Below are 25077 nucleotides of genomic sequence, written 5' to 3' on the forward strand. Positions count from 1 at the left end.
TGATAACGGTAAACGGTAAACTACGGGGTCCTGTGGGCACAATAGGATACCATGATGGCGGTTAATGATGAGGGCAATTCGGGTTTTGGCTTGAAGGGGTTTTTACCTGGATATTTCAGTAGGTTGGCTCCTCCTCCACTACTGATCGAGCTTCGCGCCTCAAGACTCGTGCAGACTAATAACTTTAACTCGAATAACAATCTTTCACTATGATGTATATCACATTTGATTTGAGTTTGTCTAGCTTGGTTTTCGACTACCACTTTTTACTTTCGCCAGGCAATTAGCTAGCAACGATGGCGGGTGATTTTCTTGCGCTCTCGATCGTTGATCCATTTTCCTTCAGCCCAATTTCGCCCCATCATGGCCCCTTTACACCACCTCCCGATGGCCTCCCAATCCTGCTGTCAGCGGCATCTGGCTGTGAGTAGCGGAACTTCGCGGAGTGGTTGCGTGCTGTCCAGTGGGTGGTGGGCGGTGTTGGCACTAATATTTGAATCCTTTCAGTTATTTATTTATTTCATCAACCGATGTAGACTAGTACAAATACATATACAAATTTGTTTTTCTTAAGAATATTAAAAAATATATTGTCAGCTATTATATTTTTACTTCCTACGAGTTATGATTCCGTATGGAGTTAAAATATTGTTTTAGTTTATGCCGAGACATTGAAAAGTCAATGGTTTCGCAGTATTGATTGTAAGACGCCATCATGCGATTTAATGGCCCAAACTTTGCATAATTTGTGCGATGATGGGTTACGGCAAATAAATTTCGATTTCTGAGTTGTCGAGTAGGTACATAAAAATTTAATTTTGATAAAAGTTCTGCTGAGTTAATGCGCTGCGAAACGATATCGTTTACAAACGAAACCATTGCATATTCACGACGCTCTTTTAATGTTTGTATGTTTATAAGCATGCAGCGTGCTTCATATGATGGAAGAGGAAATGATGTCCAACCTAATTTACGAAGGGCATATAATAGAAATTGCTTTTGTACTGATTCTAATCTTTCTTCGTGCGTGATTGAAAATGGAGACCATACAATGCTGCAATATTCCAGTATTGACCTCACATAGGCAATATATAGTGTTTTAATTGTGTATGGGTCCTGAAAGTTATAGCAAAAGCGCTTGATAAAGCCTAGCATGTTATTTGCCCTGTGAATAATTGTATTGTAATGGTCTATGAAAGTTAGTTTGGAGTCTAAGATAATCCCTAAATCCCTGACTCTTTCACATTTTTCTACATTCTGATTTCCTAATGCAATTGAAATGTTTGATGGTGTTCTTTTTCTGCTAAATGATATTAAGTTGCATTTTTTTACATTCAGTTCTAATAGGCTTTTTTTACACCATGTGTAGAATATGTGTATTTCACTCTGGAATATATTGATGTCTTCATCATTTTTTATTTCCAAAAAGAGCTTCATGTCGTCGGCATAGATTAGCAATTTTATTTTTTTGAGAATGAAGGAAATGTCGTTTACGTACAGAATAAAAAGAAGAGATCCTGGCATTCATAACATTTAAATCGAAACACTAAATTCGCGACAATCTCAACAATCTTAGACAGATAGACACACCACTGGTTACAATACTGCTTTCAAGTCCTGCCAATAGTTTGTATCACTCGCACGTGCAGAGTAGAAGGGGGAGACTAATGTTCTACGAAACCCATGCCCTTTTGCAGTGGCCTTATTGCACGAAAGTATACCATAAACATCCATCTTGAAGATGAATAAGATGTGGATGTGGATGTGAAATTATGGTTACGCGAAATTATTGAATGATAAAAGTGTGATGCGCGGAGGGGAGGGGCTACAGCTGCATAAAAAAAAGCATTCCGGTTGTGGGTTACAGATATTTATTAACTTTTTTCTTTGCATATTTCACAATTGCATTTCCTGGTTTATCTTTCGTTTAAACAACACATAACATCTATTGTGTCTTAGTTGGCATAGTGGTCTATAGTTAGTGGGCTGTCAAAGTTTAATTTGATTCTTAGTTTTCGATGTTGTCTCACGACAATTGTTTCATATACATTATTACTCACGCTTATGTTGATTTTTTTTTTTTTGTTAAAACCATCGGCGAGCTTACGCGACACCGTTCACGTTTGGGAGATGCTTTCGTTGGAGTTTCAATTTGAAATTACATGTGTTTTTTTTTTCTTTTTTTCTAAATTTTCTCTAATGATACATGTGTCAATGTTGTTGTTTTGTTACTGATTAAACAAGTTTGTTCTGTTTCAACAAATCAAGCAACTAATTAGTATGATTTGTTCTTCTTAAGTTGCTTTAATATACGATTTATGATTCCCTTCACTCTCGAGATGTAATATACATGATGGTGAAGTAGAGCTTTTACTCAAGCTGCTATTCAATACCATTATTATCATTAAAGTTGACATTGCCCTAGTTCACCACGATAGAAGGTATCTGAGAATGAATGGGAATCATGGTTTAATTAACATTTCGTTTGAAGGAAGACTTTGTGATTTTGTTGTTCATTTTCTCTCTTGATTTTCTAGTGCTTTCGAACCCTAAAAGATATGCATCAATACATGCTTGGAATCAAACTACTAGCTGTCTAAATAAATTTCCATACTCAAACTTAACTTTGTATAGGTGATAAAACTTCAAGCACTTCATTGTTTAATTACGCTAGATTGAATTACACTTTGTGTCAGTCGCTAAAGATATTTCGATCGTTGGAGGATAAACTCAAGTTGGATTTGTAACTGAATTTAGAAAGTAGATCTTTGGCAAATACTCGATATTAACAAGCGCACAATCAGTTTCATTACGCATTTCTAGTCAACAATCTTTTGAAACGTTCAGTCGTTATAGCGTTCATCTTTCCAATTCCTCTGGCTGTGGGAATATGAGTTTAAAGCAATTTGTTTCTTGTGTAATACTAGCGCAGTTATATTTACATCATTCACAACGTAACCGTGAGCAGAGGCAAAGGAACATTCAACGAAATCAATAAATAATCTTATAGTACAGCTATACATATATTCCGTTGAGTTATGCTCACCGTTCGTTTTAACATTAGTTCATTTATTGCACACTACACATTGATGAAATGTTCATTTGCTCATTGGATGGAAAATGAACAGAAATTTATTGAAACAGACCCTTGTGTCGAACAAATTAACCGTTTGAATTTATGCCTTTAAGGTACATTATTTCTGTCACCAGTACTCAATTGCGAAACAGGATGAACATGTATATAGATAATGGGAGAATGCGTGTACTCTGTATATAGTATATATATTTTGTATATATAATTCTTTCTGGTTTAATCGTTCGCAACAGTCAATTTCCGTAAATACTTTTACTATGGTTTAGTTGTAATTTGTTAAGAGACTTCGTTTCAGTTTGTTCGTTTGGATATATCCATAAACGCGTGGTTTGAATTTTGATTTTATGTCGTTAGTTTTATGTTAAAACCAACGATATGTTCATACAAACAAAAACGTGGTAAATATAACAGATGCGGGTTCTATTAACTAGTCAATATTAAATTGCAAATTCTTAGGTTTGCAGATCATATGTAACTGTAAATTAATAAAATTCAACCTATATATTAAGGTAATATGTCATTGATATGTCATTGAAAATGATACTCCTTGGTTGACAAATGTACGATTCTTCTGAACTCCAATGAAACTGTCGAAAAGGTGTGACAGGGCAGTTTCTTACTGTTTTCAAACGCCAAGATTGCTCTCGATACTCAGCGAATAGATGGAGAGTCTTCCAATTTAAGTCTAGTTGCGAATTAAGATCCAATAAAGTATTGCTATTGTTTCCACCTTATAGATCTTGACCAAGACGGTCAATCTCATTGAGCATAAAATCGACGTCGGACTTGATGACGGCGATTGACGAGATAATTGACCGGAAGAAGTTGGGACGCCGATCGTCTGGCTGGTAGCCAACCATCAATGTACCGGACTGCATCATACGGGACTTGATGATGGGACAGATTTTTCCAAGTTCCGTTTCCTTCTTTGCGTCATGAGGAACTCCTCGTAATCTCTTTGGAATGTACCAGAACGATACATTTACGCACTCCGGTTCCAAGATAAGGTAAAATTTGTCCGATTGTTCCTTGATTCGCTTCACCTGGTACTCGGCCATCTCCATCATCTGGTCCATATGCTTCTCAAATCCTTCGGTACCCTTGGAACGCCACTGTAGCCACAGTTTGAAAATGTCGTTGTGACGTCCACACTGGATAACTTTGTCACCAGTATCGTAGCTGATGTCATACAACTTGTCGGTCATGAAGAGATACTCAGCCGACATCTGGTTACAGCTGATCAGAAGTCCCTGAAAATATATTGTTCAATTAAGTTTATTTTCTGATAAATATTTTGACAATTTATTCTACAAGTGCTAAAGTTCCAATGAACTGTGCTCGGAAAGTTTTTGATAGGACGAATCACCCTTCTGGCTATCCGGAGAAGCGTGCAGCTGACATTGACACAGACATTGAAATTCTATTTGCACGCTTTTCAAACGGAATTGCGATAGATACAGATGCCTAGAAGGATACAACTAACCATCAGTGGGATGCGTTGGTATCGAAGTAACATGTTTTTGCACTTTACCAAGTGCTGCAACAATTCTCACAGTTTTGTTTTATAAATATTTGATTGGTAATTGATTCTATCTTAGATTTATTCTATCTGATGATTTTTTTTAAGGTGCGCAACATAAATCACGGTGAGAATTTTGCTTGTTTAGAATTTATGGTGATGATTTCATAGATATTATAGCTTAAACAAAATTTCTTCAAAGACGGGGATGGCCTTGGTGTAGTAGTTAGTAGCGCAAATGTCACGAGTTAAAATCTCAACTTCGGACAAGTAACGATAACACTCAGTGACTACAAAAAAAAAAATTAAAGACGTGTGTATAGATTGGTGTCTGACACAAATAGCTCTATTAAATGTAACAAGTGTTTGCCACTACGAAAATATTAAATTGTCCATTATGGAATCGTTATGTTCACTTGCTGAATTTACTCTGATTAAGGCGTTTCACAACTTTGCTGAAACCTCTTTCACTCGAGAAAGACATCCGTTTCCATATTCGTGATCGGCAACCGTGAACGGTCCGCGCGTAGAATCGTAGGAATCACTTTTAAGTGATATCTGTTCCTAGAAAATCTGAAATTGGTTTCTTCCAGAGGTATTTTAAAAACATGGGAAAAATCATAGATTTTTTGGTAATTTTAGGGATGTTCTGAATTGAAGAATAGGACACGATCCCAGCCCACGGCTGAAAGTCTCCATAACAAAGAAAACTAACTAAATTACGCCATACGTTTCCCCCACACTAAAATAATAAACGTGTGGGGGAAACGTATGGCGTATCTCTTCGCGGAAGTGAACAATCACTGTGGTTATTTTTAGTGGCATTGTAAACTAGTGCAAACTACTGCTTTAGAAATAACCACAGTGATTATTCACTGGAGACTGGAATGGAGAAAAAAAAATTTGGGTGCAGACTTCATTTATAAAACCACCGTATTTAAAAACGATTATATGTAGTTATAAATTTCAAATAACCTCAACATTGATCACCTAAGCTTGAAAAAAAAAACAATTATTCCCCCACCCCCCCCCCCTATAGAGGTTCCGTAGGGTTTCTAAAGCTTTTTATATTGCATTGCAGGTTAATTCATATTATATGTGGGGACGGCCTTGGTGCAGTGGTTAACATCACGCCAAAGTCACGAGTTAAAATCTCATTCCCGAACATGTCACGAATAACCCATAAGTGTTAAAGTGACTATGAAAATAATACAAAAAGGACGATTTTATAATATGTTCGATATTCTATATTATAGATAAGTGTATCAATAACTGTACCGACGTTTTCAAAGTTTTTTATATTATGAATGATACCATATGAACTCGATTGATTTGAGAAAAGGGCTTTCATTCCCTTCATCGATTTTATCTTAAGAGCAAATCCACGCCAAACAGCGAAAAAACTAGTTTCAGACTACTCTCTCCAATTTCCATGAAACATAGTATAATTGTTCGCTATGGGAGATCATTCAAATTGGTGCTGGAATTTGGGCGTTTTAACTCTCACCTAATTTTGCAAAATGGCGAATTCTATATTTTTCAATAAATCATAGCACAAAAATGGCTCTTCTAATCCAAATGACATCTATAACAAAGTTGTAGGAAACTAGATTACCTTTTCAGATAAAAAAAACACACCGGAAAAAAACTGTTAACAAGTTTAATAACAAATAAAGTACATTTAAAAAAATTTTTTATTCCAGAACAAAATTATCAAGTAACAATTTAACTGCGGGTTGGTTTTCACTCTGAATTGTTATGGTTTTACACACTAAGATTTTGTTTTTGTGTTCGGTAAATTTTACCGAAATCAGAACAGCTGACGTTCGGTAAAACTTCGACCTTCATTTTAAAGGCTATTGAATTTGAAAATAATTTCAAAACATGTTCAACCTTGTTTAAATGATAAAATCTTGTCATTTTAGTGGAGATTTAGTTTGAAAGTAGCTGAAAAGCAATTAAAATGAATTGCATAAATTTTACCGAACAGTTCAGCTGTTCAGATTTCGGTAAAAAATATCGAAATTGGCGATAATTTCTTAGTGTGTAGAACTGCAATAAGCAGTATTTTTAGTTGAATACAGCATTTAATAGCGCAAAACATCATTGATTAGAAGTTCATTTTTACGCTGTTTTTAAAACCTTTTAAAGCCTAACGATCAATTAGAATCGTGCTCTCTTCCCATGCGGATCTATTCGCTTTTTACTGAAGGAAGTATTACTGCTACCTAACGTTACAACAAATTTAAACAGCACTTTTCAGTGCTCAATATTACCGGTACAATTTTTAACTTGTTATACTCTTATTCCTCTTCGATCCTTGTTTGGACCCTACCCGAGGTAATCCTTCTAGGATATCGATTTGGAAAATTCCTCTTCGATTCTTCGCATTCTTATTGTAATCTACTTGGCAATCGATTTCGAGAAACGGTTTACTGCCGCCATGGCGCCTAAATGCCAAAGAAAAGGGCAATCTCTTGATCCCCCTTCTGATGAAATTTATACAAGTGTTTTCACCGCGAAAAGTTTTTTTTTCCTGGAAGCAGTTTTTGTGCCTCAGGTGACTCGCGCATTACATAAGGAAGTAGCCGATCCTGGCGAAGCCTACGATCGGACTGTCCATCTTTAACCCGCTCGAAGATATCAAATTGATTTTATCGGAGCCATAGTCAGCAGCAAGAGCCGTGTAATACACATCGGCAAACGACAACCACACGGACGGTGTGTACGACTGGAAACAATAACCAGCAGAAAGCAGTGAGCCACCGCACGGACGGTGTGTACGACCGGCATCTATTGTGGCAGAGCAGCAACAGTATAGCGGTAAAAACGGTAAGGGCAAATAGTAGCACGTATCTGTCTTTGTATTCCAAATTCCTCTGACTGTTTGCTTGTGGATCATCTGTCTCTCCCCCAGTAGAATCGTTCCACATAGGGTGGTTCGTTAATAAAAAAAAGTAAAATAATAATTACTTTTTGACGACAATTTTTAATTTCTAATGGATGGCTCAAAGGGGGGCAGTAAGCCTCCCAATGATAAACTTAGAAAGCGCCATTATCAGGCGTCCTCTGCCTCGCCTTGGGTTGTCTATTTTCGGCAGAAAGAGAAAGCCCTTAACTTCTTAGGGATTAAAAGAATATTGACGCGTCGTTTCCCGGGGACCGAATTTCATCAGGTCAATCGGAACAAACTGCGTATAACTGCGCCTACATATAATATCGCAAATGATATTGCTGACGACGAGGCTTATAACAAAGAGTATTACGTCTACATCCCATCTCGAGATGTGGAGATAGACGGCGTGGTCTCTGCAGTGAGCCTGACGTGTGATGACGTCATGGAAGGTATGGGGTGCCTTCAAAATGCTGCTACATCTACCGTGGACGTTCTGGGTTGCAGGATATTGTATTCAGCGACCACGGTAGATGGTCAAAAGACTTATTCCCCTTCAGGCTCACTACAGGTGTCTTTCGCTGGATCGGTTCTCCCAAAGTTCTTAGAAATTGAAAATGTTTTTTTTCCCGGTGCGACTTTTTGTACCAAGGGTATATAATTGTACCAACTGCAAAAAGTTGGGACACACAGCTGCTTTTTGTGACAACAAGCCCCGTTGTGGCAAATGTAGCCAAGACCACATGGAGGGTGCTTGCCAACAGGAAGCAACTAAATGTGCTTACTGTGGCAAAGAACCTCTTCATGCTTTGCAGGACTGCCCCGCGTACAAGAAGCGTACCAACAATGTGAAGCGTTCAATAAAAAAACGCTCCAAGCTGACGTTTGCAGAAATGGTTAAGTTGCAAAATGGATCCTCTGCTTCGTTGGCATCAGCCGCTCAAAATGAAAACACTTTTGAGATTTTGTCTTCCGATGAACTGGACTCTGACATAGCAGATGAGAGTGAGTCTCCGGAGGTACACGCCCCCGGTAAAAGGAAGCCGATTAGCTCCCTGGGAGTGCGCCGGAAAAAAATAAAACCACTCTCAAAAGCATGCAAAAATCTGAAGGTAGCGGGGATTCATTGAAAAAGCCGAACAAATCGGTAATTGCTGCTCCATCTGATCCTTGCTGCAGCTTTTCCACCCCGCCGCTACCTAATAAAGGTAATCGTAAGAGGTTACCAAAAATAAACACCACGTCTACTCGCAATTCAAAGAAAACTCTCCCGTCCAAGCGAGGAAAGATTAAATTTAAGGACATTGTGGATAATATTTTGAATGCCCTCGGCTTTCCCGACGAATCGCCACTTTGAGGGCTTATTGACCTGCTTGTTCCTATAGTCGGAAACTACTTCAAGCAATTGACTGCATCATGGCCCCTCATTGGTGAATTCATATCTTTCGATGGATAATTCGTCGAGTGAGGATCAAGATATGATCACTTTATTACAATGGAACTGTCGTAGTTTAATACCTAAATTAGACTCGTTCAAGTATTTGATTCACAATTCTGATTGTGATATATTTGCACTCTGTGAAACTTGGCTTTCTTCTGAAGATGAACTAAACTTCCACGATTTTAACATTATCCGCCTGGACCGAGATGATTCATATGGTGGCGGGTGGCGTACTTTTGGGGATAAAAAAGTGCTACCCCTTCTATAAAATCTCAATCCCAATAATTTCAGGCATTGAAATTGTCGCTTGCCAAATAAATGTTAAGAACAAAGATCTTTGCATAGCTTCTGTATATGTCCCTCCAAGGACTTCCATAAACCGCCGTCAGCTTTGGAGTTCAGTTAATATCCTTCCATCTCCAGTTCTAATACTGGGCGATATGAACTCACACGGTACTGGTTGGGGCGAATCATACGATGACAATAGAGCGGGTATTTTCTATGATTTGTGCGACGATTTCAACTTGACTATCTTGAACACTGGTGAAGCAACACGTATAGCAAACCCTCCTGCTCGAGAGAGCCGTCTTGACATTTCTTTGTACTCTAACTCACTATCATTAGATTGTCTGTGGAAGGTTATCAATGATCCCCATGGTAGTGATCACTTGCCAATTATTATTTCAATCAAAAGTGGTCGTCTAAAAACAGATCAGTCAATTCAATTTCCTTTTGACCTCACGAGGAACATTGATTGGCAAAAATTTGTATCGGCGGTAACTCTTGGTATTGATTCTACCGATCCTCTACCACCACTGGAAGAGTATCGTTACTTGCTAATCTACAAAAGCGCATTAGAAGCTCAGAAACGACGTGTTCCAAGTGCATCCCTCAAAAGAAGACCCGCCACCCCTGGATGGGATGACGAATGCACAAAGTTGTATCTTGAGAAATCCGATGCCTTTAAAGATTATCGTAGACATGAAAGATCTGAGCTTTTTGAAAAGTATCTAAAGCTAGAAAAAAAGCTTAAAAACTTACTAAAAGCAAAGAAACGAAATTACTGGCGTACTTTTATCGAGGGACTTTCTAGAGAAACCTCGATGACAACGCTTTGGAAAAAGGCTCGCTATATGCGAAACCGCTCATCTTCCAATGATAGTGAAGAATACTCCTCCCAATGGATATTCGACTTCGCTAAAAAGGTTTGTCCAGATTCGAGTTTTCACCGCAAAAAACTGAATTGGTAGTGTTTACAAGGAAGCGGTTTCCAGCCCAACTGCGTCTAAATATTTTGGGCAGAGACATTACCCAATCTTTAACCTTCAAATACCTTGGAGTCTGGTTTGATTCAAAATGCACTTGGGGTACCCACATTACGTATTTGAAACAAAAGTGTCAACAAAGAATCAACTTTCTACGATCAATTTCCGGGACATGGTGGGGTGCTCACCCGGAAGACCTCATTAAACTATATAAAACGACTATTCTTTCAGTTCTTGAGTATGGCTCTTTTTGCTTCCACTCGGCAAGAAAAAGCCACCTAATCAAATTGGAACGTATTCAATATCGTTGTTTACGTATTGCCCTTGGCTGTATGCATTCAACACACAATATGAGCATAGAGGTCCTAGCGGGCGTAAAACCCATGCAGAACCGTTTCTGGGAGCTCTCATTAAGAATATTGATTAAATGTAGTGTCGGTAACAACCTTGTGATTGAAAACTTTGAAGAAATGCTCGAATTGAGCATCTAGTCTAGATTCGTGCGAATCTATCTTAATTATATGTCATCGGATATTAGCCTTCCTTGCTATAACCCCTCTCGTGTATGCTTTACTAACTACAGTTCCCCCATTGACTATGATCTCTCCATGAAACAGGCTATTCAAGGAGTTCCAGATCAACTTCGACCTATCTCAATTCCCCACATTTTTGCTGAAAAGTACCAACAAGTCAATTGCAATAGAAGATTTTTCACTGATGGATCACGCATTGATGGATCCACTGGCTTCGGCGTCTTCAATGAATACTCAACCGCCTTTCGGAAACTTCAGGAACCTTGTTCCGTTTATGTTGCTGAGCTAGCAGCAATCAACTTCGCATTGGGGATGATTTCCGATATGCCCATAGACCATTACTTCATCTTCTCGGATAGTCTCAGTTCGATTGAGGCTATTCGGTCGATGAAACAAGGTAGGCACTCATCTTATTTCCTTTCAAAGGTAAGGGAACAGATGAGTTTGCTGGTCGAAAGATCATACATGATTACCTTTGTATGGGTCCCCTCACATTGCTCAATCCCAGGCAATGAGAAGGCAGACTCTCTCGCAAAGGTGGGCGCACAACAAGGCGAGATTTATGATAGAAGAATTTCACATGATGAATTTTTCCCATTAGTACGTCAGAGCTCTCTTTTAAGTTGGCAAAACGATTGGACAAATAATTCTCTTGGGCGGTGGTTACATTCCATTATTCCAAATGTTTCTTCGAGAGCGTGGTTCAAAGGTCTGGATGTAAGTCGGGGATTCATTCGAGTGATGTCAAGACTTATGTCCAACCACTACTCGCTAGACGCGCATCTCTATAGAATAAACCTCGTTGACAGCAATATATGTAGGTGCAGAACCGGTTATGATGACATCGATCACGCAGTTTGGTATTGCCCGGGTAATAACGCCTCCAGAGCACGACTATTGGATACCCTAGTGGCCCGAGGTAGACAACCCTTCCATGAAGTAAGAGATGTATTGGGAACACGTGATCTTCCCTACATGCAAGCGATCTACGAATTCCTTTGTTTGTCTCATGTTAGAGTTTGATGTGACTATCCCCTCCTTTCCAAACAATTTCCCGCCATTGTGTCCCAGTCTTATTATCCTCCTGTTCCTGTGCTACTTGCCCCTGCCCAGTCAGGATTTGGTCAACCGTCCGAGAGTAGTATCTGAAGGAGGCTTCAGAAACCAGTTTCCTACCTAGATCCTTCCAATTGAAATTGTTACCCATTAACCTCGAGCCCGCCACGAGTAATTGGTACCTAATACTAACCTAGAAATACTGGTATTTAAAATGTAAATCAAACATTACTGATTTTGGCTCCGCAAAGTGTCACATACGACTGAGCCTAGTAAATAAACGAACTAGTTAAAAAAAAATCATTTTGATATGCTCATGAATGATAAAAATGATTCATCATCCAGGCAAAATTCCATTGCTGAGAAGCAACACCATTTTTTACTTACGACACCAACACTGAACGTCTATTCAAGGTTGACTTAAAAGGTCTGCACTGTGGAGAAACCCTGGATCAGATCAAGGATGAATTGAAAAAAAAAAATACTTGGAGTTGAGCTACTCCAAGTCATAAAAAATAAAATAAAATCCCGTCCAGGCGATTCGCGCAACGGGATTTCTAAATTTTGATGCTTTTGACTAAGGAAGCATTACTGCTCTTATAATAGAATTTTTACAGAAATAATTAATCGACATGATTACTGATATGCTAAAAACTAACTCCATGTTTGATGCTATTCAAACTGGTGTAAAATTTGCGAACAATATTGTCATTACTTTGAAATTCAGTAATGGGTTAAAGCATTAATTATTTTGAATTAAAATGCATGATCTCTTAAAGATAATGAAGGCGAGCTATTTAACTTTTTTAGAGTTCATATCGTGCATATCGCTATTATAACTGAAAAGTTATTTAAAATGACACAAATTACTTAATTTATCGAAATGAGCGTCTTGATGGAGCCTGTGGTGGCGTTGCCATCATTGTTCATACAGGAATCAAAAATAAAATTCTTTCTTCATTTGAAACCAACGTTTTTGAATCTTTGGGAGTTTCTGTTGAAACAAAATTTGGACAACTTAAGTTTATAGCTGCCTATTTGCCATTCCAATGCGTAGGCCAGTAAAAAATTTTTCTCAAGGGTGACCTTCTGAAACTTACCCGTCATAGGTCTAAATTCTTCATTATTGGTGATTTTAATGCAAAATACCGCACTTGAAATAATGCTCAAAGCAATTCCAATGGTAATATTCTGTTTGATGATTGTTCTACACTATTCAATATCCAAACAGCCCAACATGTTTTTCTTCAGCGAGAAATCCCTCAACTATTGATTTGGTATTAACTAATTCATGTCAACTTTGTAGCCAATTGGTTGCCATAGAGCTGATTGGGAGCAGTATCGAACATTTATGGAATATAACTTCGAACCAAACATTCCTTTACAAACCAAAGATGGTGTTAATTATGCTCTTGAATCTCTGACTACTTCTATAGCTGGAGCAAGAGCTGCCTAGTACCAAAATGCAAGGTTAAATTCGATTCAATTATAATAGACGACGATCTTTAGCCCTTAATGCGTCTGTAAAATGTCCGTAGGAGGCAATATCAAGGAAAACGCGATCCTACCATGAAAGTTATGTGGCGGGTAAATAGAAATTAAAAAGCGATTCTATGCCCTGATGAACAAAACTTTTGAAAATAATGTTTCTAAATTAGACCCGAGTTCAAAACTCTTTTGGAAACTCACAAAAATTTTGAAAAGAAAACCTCAAAAGCCTATTCCAGCGTTTAAAGAAGGTGATAAAATTTTGATCACAAATTCTGAAAAAGCTTAGAAACTTGCTAAGCAATTCGAGAGTTCCCTTTATTTCAGTTTGGGTCTTACTAGTCTTAGGGGCTGTTCATAAACTACGTAGACATTTTTTGTTTGGATTCTTGACCCCCCCCCCCTGATTTGGATGATTGGATTGGATGATCGAATCTTCAGTATCCTAAAGATTCTTCTTCTTTCTTCTTCTTCGCATTTCAAGCTTATTGGGTATGGCATATTAGCTTATTGCGTGCTCTCAACTTAGTGTTCTAGATGCACTTCCACAGTTATTAATTGAGAGCTTTCGATGCCTGTACCATTTTTGCATTAGTATAATTGTGTGGCAAGTCCAATCATACTTCTATGCCCAGGGAAGTCGAGAAATTTTCCAACCCGAAAAATTTCTAGACTGGACCGGGAATCGAACCCAGCCACCTCCAGCATGGTCTTGCTTTGTAGCTGCGCCTTTACCGACTGAGCTAAGGGAGGCCCCACAATCCTTAAGATTGTACTCGAATAAAAATGCAACACTTTGTTTTGTGTTAACATTTTATTGCATGGGTAAAAATTGATGAAATTATGCGTAAAACTAGTTTAGAGTGTAATGTTTACATGTGCAAAATCTCGTCACAATCTGTAAAGTGGTTATCGAGATGGCTTCCAAGCAAGAAGTGCTTCGACAAAATATTATGGAAGCAGTCGTGGAAAATCCAGATCAGTCCCACAGGTGCATCGCGAAACAGTTTGAAATCGACAATTCAACCATGTCCCGTGTGGTAAAACCGTTCAAGGAGACTCAGACGACTCAGCGGCGAGCTGGCAGCGGAAGAAAAGCGAAGACGATCGACCCCGTGAACGCAAGGAAGGTGAGGGATTACTTTAAACACAATCCGAACCTTTCGATTTGGGACGTGGCCAACAAGGTCAATTCTTCCGTCTGAATTGTCCAGCAGACTATGAAGCGGGCCAGACTTCATATTTTCAAGGTAAGGAAGGCGCCTACCCGAACCGATATACAGAATACGGTGGCCAAATCCCACGCCAGGGAGCTGTACCGCGAGGGGTTGGTGCAGCCGAAATGTATCGTAATGGACGACGAGACGTACATTAAAGCGGACACCAAGCAGATCCTCTGCCTGGAGTTTTCTTTGGCAAGTCCCGCCTGAATGTTCTGGAGAAGTTCTGGAAGAAGAAGGTCGATAAATTTGCCAAGAAGTACTTAGTGTGGCAGGCGATGTGTGAGTGCGGCAAATTCAGAAAGCCGTACATAACAACCAGCACCATCAACGGCCGAATATATAAAGAAGAATGCCTCCAGATGCGTCTGCTATCCTTCCTCCGGTCCCACAAAGGTGACACTCTGTTTTGGCCAGATCTGCCATTACGCAAAACAGGTGATGGAGTAGTACCATAGAGGTAACTCTAAGACCAGTAGGTCCCGAAGAAACGTGTTGAACTTTTTGGCTCAGCTCTGGTACTATTTTCGGTCCCAATCTAATCGATGCACCCTTCGAAACATAGGAAAATCCACGAACCCCTCATTTTATCTGTCAAACTTTTTTAGCGAATCAAAACAAACATCGTGTTGTTGAATAGAATGGGGCACGTTAATCGATTTGCTTGGGACCAATAGGCTAGTCAAGTAGTGAGCCAATTTTAAATCGTTGGTTTCCACCGGTTGGTAGTACGAAGCCAACGATGTTGTTTTTTGTGCCGAAGGGGCACTCCGCCAAACTCGCCAGAACTTCGCCCAATAGAAAAATGCTGGGCAATTATGAAGAGCAAGCTCCGGAAAACAGGGAAGATCTTCAAACACGACAAGAATTTGAAGAAAGAATGGATGCAAGTGTGTAAGAAAGATGGCGCAAGCGCTGCACAGGATTTGATGGGTAGCGTTAAGTTCATGGTGCGGGCATTTAGCCGTTGGATGACCAGAAGAGATCCGATTGAGCCGTTCAGTGAAGACAGAACGAGTTATTAAAATAGCCAGAAAAATGATTTGTCGAAAATCCCAGCACGTAAAATGATTGATGATCTTAATATTTCATAATCGTTCTTGCACAATGTCCTGATTTCAAGCTTTCAAGAAACGAAAAGTTTATGAAGTTCCAGAAGCTTCGAAGAAATTATGGCTGGAAAGAGCAATTCTTCTACAACCACGGCACGCTGCGGAAGAGTTAGACCTATCAGACGAAAAGTTGTTTGCCCTGCAGCAGTCTCATAATGTTCAAAACGACAGATTGTGGGTTTCCACCTCGAAAATGAGCCAGGGAGTGACACAAATATCGCGCCAGTGATAGTTTCAGGAGGAATATGCAAGTGCGATTTTCATGGAAAATAACGTTAAAGTTTACGCTTAAAATGGAATGGAATTTTTGGAGAAAGTTGTCAAACCAAATGTATAAGATTGGAAATGATCATTATGTATTTAAACAGGATGGAGCGTCCTCTCACATAGCAAGCTCAATCAGATGACCAACTTTTTCAACCTTAGATGAATGGCCTCCCAGTTCACCAGATCTGAATCCCTTGGATTATTACATGTGGTCATAAATACTGTCGAAGGTAAAAGAGCACAGGGTATCTAATTTGATCCAGTTCAAAGCCAAAATCAAAAGAATAGGGACCAAATTCTTATGAAAGTCGTGCGGACCATATGTGACGCATATGAAAAACGTCTGAATCTCATCAAACAGGTTGAAGGTAAGGTAATTCCAAAACATATGCTGTAATTGATCAATATTATTTTGACTTTCAGTTAATACAATTACTAATGAAATTACTGATGCCGAAAAATATATAGTTTGAATGTGTATGAGAAAATATTGGACACGACCATTATGCCTGATGTATTTATACTTAAAGCCCATTATGCCAAACGTATTTATGCCTTATGGAATACACTCCGCTATTGCCTTACATTATTTTTAGATGATAGTTTTTTTTTAATTTTGGCGATAAACTTGTTTTCGATGTAATACGAGGTTTTTTTCTAATCAATTGGCATAGTTGAAACTTTCTGCTTTACAGCTTCTGTCCGATTCCCAAATTACATGGGGTCTTTTAGGGTATCTATATATATACAAATGAATTTCTGTATGTCTGTCTGACCCTTATAGACTCGGAAACTACTGAACCGATCGGTGTGAAAATTTGTATGCAGGGGTTTTTGGGGCCGGGAAAGGTTCTTATGATGGTTCGAGACCCCTCACCATCTGTAAGGGGGAATGAAACAGAAAAAATATAGCATGCCTTTTTGAATCGGCGCATAAACTCAAGCTTATATTGAATCCCGAGCAAGGCCGGGCTCACTCAGCTAGTATAATATATTTAGGAAATTCAAGATGACCGTTTTCTTGTCATATATTAGGTATAGAAAAATACTGAGCGCTGTAAGGGAAGTGTGGGGGTCTAAAGTTGGACAAAAATATGCTTCGTCATCTATGTATGGCCCCTAAGGTAAATATCATAGCCTATAAACAAAAACAAAAATATGCAGCTAATACTTACATCCTCCTTAAAGTTAATCGTTGAGCATTGCAGAAGAGCTCCCATCAGTTTATGTGGGTTCCATGTGACCGAGTCCGCTCTGAAAAAAACATAAAATAAGACATAAATCCATGAGCGATATTGCAACCAATACTGTAGCACAAGTTGTCATACGGTAAATCTGATTCCCAGCAGCGCAAACAGTCTGCCTTCCTATACCCAGTCAGTCAGTCAGCCAGTCAGAGTAATATTTCATGCTCAAAACCAGAAGGGTTTGCCTCCATCCCCTTCCGTCTGTGCAGACACGTGCCACAGGAAGCATCCCCTCGCCGATTGTTTGATGTGGCAGCAAATTTTCCCGCATAGTGATACCCGGAGGAGTGTTTAAGAATTAATTTTGTACACACATTTTATTATTTCACCCCTCTGTTATTTGTAGCACTGCCGGTCGGTATACAACAGTACATGCAACAGGGACACTTTTCGTCGAAACCTCAAATTCGAGCGCGGGGGATTTGGGCAGGAAGGACCAGCCTCTCGTGTGAAGTGAGTGAAAGATGAGCATTGTGGTGACGCAAGTCCCCTTATCATTGTTTGTTCAGTGACACTGGATAAAATGAAATTTAAATATTTGACTTTAAAAACTTGGAGTAGATTATTTGGCAAAACATTGCAAACCTATACACTTACACACCAAATTTAAGTTTTCAATATCAGTAAAACGGATTGCTGGATCATGACCAGCAATCCAATGCTTTACTGAAAAACAGCAAACGATATTTTTACTGAAAACATCAGCTAATATAAACTAACACCACAGAGAACAGACATGGAGGCTCGAACAAAATTTCTCTAGAAACTTGTGTAAAGATTCCTATTCGACTTAAGCGCCACTAACGGCGACTTCCCCACTTAAAAACCCTCTTTGACAACATGATGGCGCTGGCGTTGCACAAATTACACTAGACACTAAATGCTAGTAGCGCCAAGTGGCAATTTTCAACAGAAAATTTTTCGATACTAGCGCCAAATTGGTCGAAAGTGGAAAATTTATAGAGAAAATCAGGAGATGCTAACACCACGTAACGGCGACGTTCCCACTTATTTTACACAAGTTTCTGACCGAACTTGAACGTCTGTTCTCTGTGCTAACACCCAGTAAAAGAGCTGTCAAACTGTTAGCATCACAGTCGCAAGTATTTTTGCATTCGTACACCACAATTCAAACCGGAGGAGGAAGAAGAGCTAAAAAAAACTACAAATTAGATAAAATTATGTAGGTAAGGACACTGGCTCGGACACTGGTTATATTTAATAAACGATACTTGGAAAGGAGTCTGGTGATTTTATCTTTATTATTCGTATATTTACAGAAGCTGGAAGCTCATATAGTGAAAACAAGTTTGATTTAATGAATTTAATTCAAGAGATGAACTAGCCTATGGCTAAAAATCTCTTTAATAAAGAAAAAAAATGAATTTAATTGTTTAATCAGCAAAATGCTGCCAAATGTCGAAATTTTTAATTGCTGAAAGATCAGTAAAGATTGCTGATTTTCAGTAAAAGGTTGTCATTTTGACAGAAGTTGGAATTGCTGAAAAAATCAGCAGCATTATTTTGCTGGAACGTTTGCTGATCTTTCATCAAGTCTAAAATCAGCAACATTTTGCTGATGTTCAGCGATTTAAATTTGGTGTGTAGTTGTGTTTGCTGAATCTCGGTAATTTTGGCACCGCAGTAATACGTTTTACTGAGTTTTCAGCCAAAAGTGACATTTATTTATTTGCAACTCATTCACCAAACATGATTGAGATCTCAGTAAAGCTGCTTGGCGGTTCAAAAATTACCGAATTTCGGCCAGATTACTGTTTTTGAAGGAAAAACATTCACTAATATTCCCTGTTGTAGAGCTCCAAACACGGACACGCAATCCAACACACCAAAAGAGCCACCAACCGGTGAACTACCAGGAAGTGCTAGACATGTTAACCTCAGTCTCCAAATATAAATCGTAAAAAATTAAAATCATTTTAATCCTACCCATTGTATGAAACAAAAAAAAAAATACATTAACTACTAGTAAATAGACATTTTCGATGAATTTTTCTGACTTATTCATCAACATACTGCAATAAAAATACTGAAATACTCAGCCAATCTCAGTAATTAAACTCTGTGTGTACCTCGATGTGGTTTTAGCTACTGGGCTCTATCAAAACCCGGTTGGAGGCGAACCAGCCCAAGGCTGAAAGCCTCCTTAATAAAGCTAAATAATAATAATAATCTATCAAAACCCGTTTGACCCTATTTACAATTTTCTCAAAGCTGGGTTTAGACTAGGCAAGTCAAATGATCAACTCAGTTGAATTCAATTGGCTTGAAAAGTTGAGCCTGGTTCAACTTTTTTCAATTCAAGTGAGTTGATCAAGTCAGTTGAATGGCATGGTTTACACGTTCAATTCGCGTTCAAGTCAGTTGAATTCAACTGACTTGTACAATTGACTTGCCCTGTCTAAACCCAGCTTAATTGTTGTGATAGATAGGTTTGTTTCACCTTATTCTTTGAAATATACGTGATGAACTAGCCTACGGCTAAAAATCACGGTAGTAAAGAAAAAAAACTACAAGGGACAGTCCTGGGGTTGTACGCAATGGTGACGTACACACTAAGATTTTTTTGCCGAGATGGGCACCACCGAGCAGCTCGGCATTTTATTTTGCTGGAAATTCAGCAAAAAATATGTTTGTTAGCTGAGATCTCGGCAAAATTCCCGTTTGTTAGCTGAATCTCGGCAAGTTTTTCACTGAGATCCAGTAAAATAAAATGCCGAGCTGCTCGGTGGTGACCATCTCGGCGAAAAAATCTAAGTGTGTAGGACTACGTGGTCTAATATAATAAATGGTAATGCGTATCTTTATTCAGCCAGGTATTAATCTGAACCATATTTTAATTATTTTCCTTACCTCATTTTTATATTTTCATTTTCTGTTCTAATTACTATCGTACAGATTTGTCTGGAATCTGATGAAATATTGCTTATAGCCAATGCCCATGATTTTGCTGGGTAAATTTAAAACAGATTGCGTTCAACGCATCCACATCGTATAATGGCCGCATCAAGCAGATCACTCGTAAGTTCACCGGAGAAAAGGCTCCTCTCAAACAGATGGCCACCGGAGGAGTGAAGAAGTCTCATCGCTACCGGCCAGGAACTGTCGCTCTGCGTGAGATCCGTCGTTACCAGAAATCGACCGAGCTGCTGACTGCAAGTTGCCTTTCAAGCGTCTGGTCCGTGAAATCGCCCATTTTCCATTTTCCAACCTCTTATACTTTTTGTCAACATTATTTTCATAAGGCAAATCAACTGATTTCTTATCGCGAACTTTTCTAACGCTGCTCTCGAACATTTAAAAGTTCAATAAATCATCAAAACCTCTTTCACGTTGGAAATCGATTTGTGGCCCTGAAAAGGGCCGATTGATTGTTTAGATGGTACGAATCTACTTTGAGCTGGTGTACTTGGTGACGGCCTTGGTTCCTTCAGAGACAGCGTGCTTGGCCAACTCACCTGGCAGCAGCAGACGGACCGCAATTTGGATTTCGCGGAACGTGATCGTCGAGCGTTTGTTGTATTGAGCCAGACGGGACGACTCAGCAGCAATACGAAGATGTCATTGACGAAGCTGTTCATGATGCTCATGGCCTTCGACGAGACTCCGGTGTCCGGGTGGACCTGCTACAACACCTTGTAGATGTAGATGGCATAGCTTTCCTTCCTGCGCTGTCTCCTCTTCTTCTTCTCTCCCTTGACGATGACTTTCTGCGCCTTTCCAGACTTCTTAGCGGCCTTTCCACTGGTTTTCGGTGCCATGATGAAATCGTTCACTTCGGAAGAGAATAACTGATAGTCGTGTCTCGTTTTGTGTCCGTAGCATAAGAAACGAAACTCCTCCCTCCCATTATGAGTAGTTTGCTATCAAGTAGCGGCACTGGCTCTTTTACTTTTGCGTACACAGTGAATGAGAACGACCCAAATTTGAGTTTACTTCACTCATAATCGCCAAAAGTGCAGGAACTCAGCGATGAGTAAATTTGTCACATGGTTTCCTGTGGAAAACCTAAAAAATCTGCCAGAAGATGAGGAAATTGACGAAAATTTTATTCAGTCTTGGAGTAGTACTAATAGACTGAGTGAATCCAATCTTTACTTTTTTCAAATTCGGGAATTTTTCCCTGGAAAATCCTGGAAAAACCTGTGAAAACATGAGGCAAATTTACTCATCGCTGAGTTCCTGCACTTTATTTCTTATTTCTGAGATAACTAAACTCAAATTTGGGTCGTTCTCATTCGCGGTGATATCACCTTGAAAGATATCGGCGTCGGTGGTTAGCGTGATTACCTCTCACCCCAGCAGGCTTCTGGGTCTAATCTCAGTCGGCGCCACCGGCATGTTCTAAGGCATAACATCTCTGATCACGCCTTCCTTCGGGAAGTAAAGCCGTTGGTCCCCGGTTGTGTTTATCGGTCCAGGTGTGGGAGCTGCCTCCCTGGCGTCGGTAGCATTGGAGCTCAGTACGGAAAACAAATCTCGCGTCACTTTTCAATAGGTCCTATCTGCATTGATCGATTCTCTTCATCGACACTGTCTTTCGTAAATTTGCTTCTTCCATCGAAAATATCCGGCCGTGGCGATTCAAAGTTGATCAAGGTTGATCAACATAATTTATTCCCCTCCTTCCAGTTTGATTACATGAGCATTTTGTGTGATCGTTGGTTCTGAATATGGACAAACAGGCAGATGAATTCTATTCCTACTCTTTACTGTAATAAGCTTGGTGGCCCTGAAAAGAGCCGTTTTGTTGCCAAAGTTGGTGACGATGTAACCTCTGAAACCAAACAGAGTGCGTCTCTGTCACTTCAAAACGTAGAAGACATTCATGGCCGCTTACGCTTGGCGTGTTTAGTGTAGGTGACCGCATCACGGATCTCATTTTTCAGGAACACCTTCAGCACACCTCGTAGATCAGACCGGAGATACGTCAGACACCGCCACGACGAGCCAGACGACGGATCGTGGTTATCTTGAAGAATTTGCGTTTGGTTCTGAGTATGGCGATGAGTGTGCAAAATATTACGCAATTCCATCTTCCCTACTCGCACGCGCCCGAGGATCGAAGGCGAATGCCACTTCGACTTGTTTCGTCTACTTACTACTCTCTGACGACTGTGCTGGGGAAGCAGCATATGCATGTAGGTAATTGGTGGATTTGTTAGTTAATTCGACGCTTTTGGACAATGCTAGACATTCACCAGTTTATCAATAATTTTTTTGTTGAAAATCAACATTCGAAAGCATTGTTATCGATGCGTAGCCATATTTCTGATCGATTGGCGATAAAATTATTGAAATTGGACCAGGGGCAGCTGAGTTATTAACGTTCAAAATCTTTCTTAATTTGTTACATGTTCTATTTTCGGTTTTAACAAAGTGTACCCCCATATAGAAAGCAAAGACGTAGTCCTACGTCAAAATAGATCTCCATTAAACCTCAAACATCCAGTAGTCCGATGCAGCCACATCAAGAAGAAGCGACCGAACAAAGTCTCCATTTGGGACATCTCATAGCAGTTGTTCAGAACCCGGTAAAGTTGACCTGTTTTGGTGCGATCATTCAATTGTCATCTATAAATTAGAAATTTAGCTAACATTGGAGGCAGTTGGTGAGATCTTTCCATTACACTATATTATATAAACCATTCATTTCATCACATATTATTGTAACATTCATTCTTACATAACTCGGAGCGTTTGGTACGATATGTCCACGCATCCTTCCACCCCTGTAGATTCACGAAGTGCATCAATGTTTAAATAGATTTATTTAAACTCGAATCATTTCACTGAATTATCTTTGCGGCAAATGCAACGCAGTAGGCCTGGCCGTTTTGATGTTTTTGTCATATCAAAGATATCAGGCATAAACCAACCGCGTAAACAAACTTTCTAAGGCCCTTTACACGCGAACAAAAGTACGCCCACGCAAACCAATACCACTTTCGGAAAGTGATAGTTGCCCCTATCCGATGAAGTTTGTTTACAAATGCTTTTGTGCCGTTATCAAATGTTATGCCTGAATGCTGCAAACGTCAATGATGACAATAAAAATTATTAGGCATTATTTAACCTAATCATTTTCCAGGACGCTTTCTCGTACTTGCTGCGTTTGTATTAGATTAGATTAGAACATGCTTGGACCAAATAGCACGTGTTGTTTCAACCTATGTGTTACCTGAATTATGACGAATATACAATGTAACCGCGGGCCCCGGATACAACGTAAACTTTGTCTAATTTAACATAGCATTTGCTGTGCAAAATTGGATGAGTTCATGTTCCTCCGGTACAACGTATGTTCGTTATGAGAGGTGAGAAAATAGTTCCTCAAAATTGACCTTTGTTCGCTTTATACTCTCTACTTACAATTTTAACACTGCCATACTCTAACGGAACTATGTTTTCTGTTTATGGCCGTACAACTGCGCCCATTGATTTAACGCCAGCTCTTTATGCAGGATTCGCTTGTCAAGCCGCTGCCATAAAATACTATCAAAGTTATACACCTGTGTAAAATCCTTATGGGTGGGATTGCATCGCGCTTATGAGCGGCGCGCTTCGGCCGTCACCAAATGAGAATTTAACATAAGCGCGACAATACTAAAATCCTTTCACTACGCTATAGGGTAGAGCGCTACTTCGTCATAATCGCCCATTTCCGTTCTACCGATCAGAAAAGATCAATACGACAGTGAGCATGCATAAGGGCGTATACGCGATAATCGATTCTCTTCATCGATTTTCTCTTTGCATTGCTACAGCTAAGCGAAACAATTTTCTATAATTTGTTCAATGCAGAGTTGTAACAGGTTGTATCAAAAGCAACAGCAAACGCATAGAGAAACGTTAATTCTAGCGAGTTATTAACAAAAGAGAAATTCGACGAAGAGAATCGATCATCGCGTTTACGCCCTTATGCATGCTCACCGTCGAATAATTTCAATGATTTCATCGTGCAAAAATCAATAATAGGTTTGTTCCGATGCGTTAGTTCATTAGCTACAACATAAATCCTATTAGAGCGCATTGTATGAATATTTACGCTCATTGTTCTCAAAACAAAAGAAGCGCTTCTAGCGAATCCCTCATTTTTTCAATGTTTATCCGTAGGACGAAGAAAATCTAATGTCCTTTCAATGCGTTAGGACAGAATTGACCACTTTGTCAAGCAGTTTTGGCGTGACTTTCCACCAGTGATTTCACAAAACTGGACCAACTAATTTCTATTTTTTTGTGAAACGCACAAATGTTGGCTACTTTTCTCGAGGTTCTGGAAGAAAACATATCTAAATAATGTTTTATTTCAAAGTTCGAGTGGTAGTAAACGTCATTTTATCTGCTCGAATGAAGTAGTTAATTAACCATAACAATTTTTATATGGGGGACATTTTTTATCATTTTTGTCAACGGGCCAACCCCTAGATTTGAGCCATTAGGTGAAAAAAAACACTCTGTGAAAATTAATGGTCATTCGGATGCAACACGAGCTGGCGCTTTTGATTTAAAGTTCATATGGGGATATTGGTTGAAATGTATGGAGAAATAACATTCCTACACTCTTTCGTGCATAGAACTGGATCAGCAAACACGATTAAGCTCAGAATTTCAGCACACGTAGAATAAACTATAAGGAACAACTTTGCTCAAGACAGCATCATGATTCAGGTTAGTATTGTGGAGATATTCATTAATGAGTTTGCGCATTTTGTTCGTATATTGCAACAAATCACAGGCAGCCTATGCAACGTATCAACTAGATTGCCACTAAAAATAAAAGTTCATATTTTCCACTGGTCAACATCCAGGCTCGTGTCTTTTGGTGCGATAACCACTCTCTAAATGTTTCAGTTCTTTTTGACGTTACACGGTCTGGCGCTTTTGGTTTAATGTTCATATAGGAGATTTGGTTGAAATTTTC

At 39.3% G+C, this 25077-nt stretch overlaps 1 protein-coding gene across 1 annotated transcript; it reads right to left on the reverse strand.

Moving 5' to 3' along the window:
• Nucleotides 1-1854: 1854 nt before the first annotated feature.
• LOC135700594 (glutamate decarboxylase-like) lies at nt 1855-20914 on the reverse strand. Its single transcript, XM_065221123.1, has 3 exons — nt 20784-20914; nt 17064-17142; nt 1855-4344 (listed from the first exon to the last, which is right to left on the reverse strand). Exons 1-3 carry the CDS (start codon nt 20912-20914, stop codon nt 3826-3828), a joined length of 729 nt encoding a protein of 242 aa, XP_065077195.1. The 3' UTR covers nt 1855-3825.
• Between the last annotated feature and the right edge of the window lie 4163 nt (nt 20915-25077).

This window comes from Ochlerotatus camptorhynchus, unplaced genomic scaffold (assembly GCF_037179485.1).
Source record: "Ochlerotatus camptorhynchus isolate MF236.1 unplaced genomic scaffold, CSIRO-AGI_Acam_v1.1 ptg000139l, whole genome shotgun sequence".
NCBI lineage: Eukaryota > Metazoa > Arthropoda > Insecta > Diptera > Culicidae > Ochlerotatus > Ochlerotatus camptorhynchus.

What these genes read in the sequence shown, in the direction of transcription:
- LOC135700594 (XM_065221123.1), bottom strand. Translation starts at nt 20,914, where the DNA reads ATGGCACCGAAAACCAGTGGAAAGGCCGCTAAGAAGTCTGGAAAGGCG. An exon ending in ATCTACATCTACAAGGTGTT is followed by an intron (nt 17,143 to 20,783) that starts GTAGCAGGTCCA and finishes TGTTTTTTTCAG; the next exon opens with AGCGGACTCGGTCACATGGA. An exon ending in CGATTAACTTTAAGGAGGAT is followed by an intron (nt 4,345 to 17,063) that starts GTAAGTATTAGC and finishes ATATATTTTCAG; the next exon opens with GGACTTCTGATCAGCTGTAA.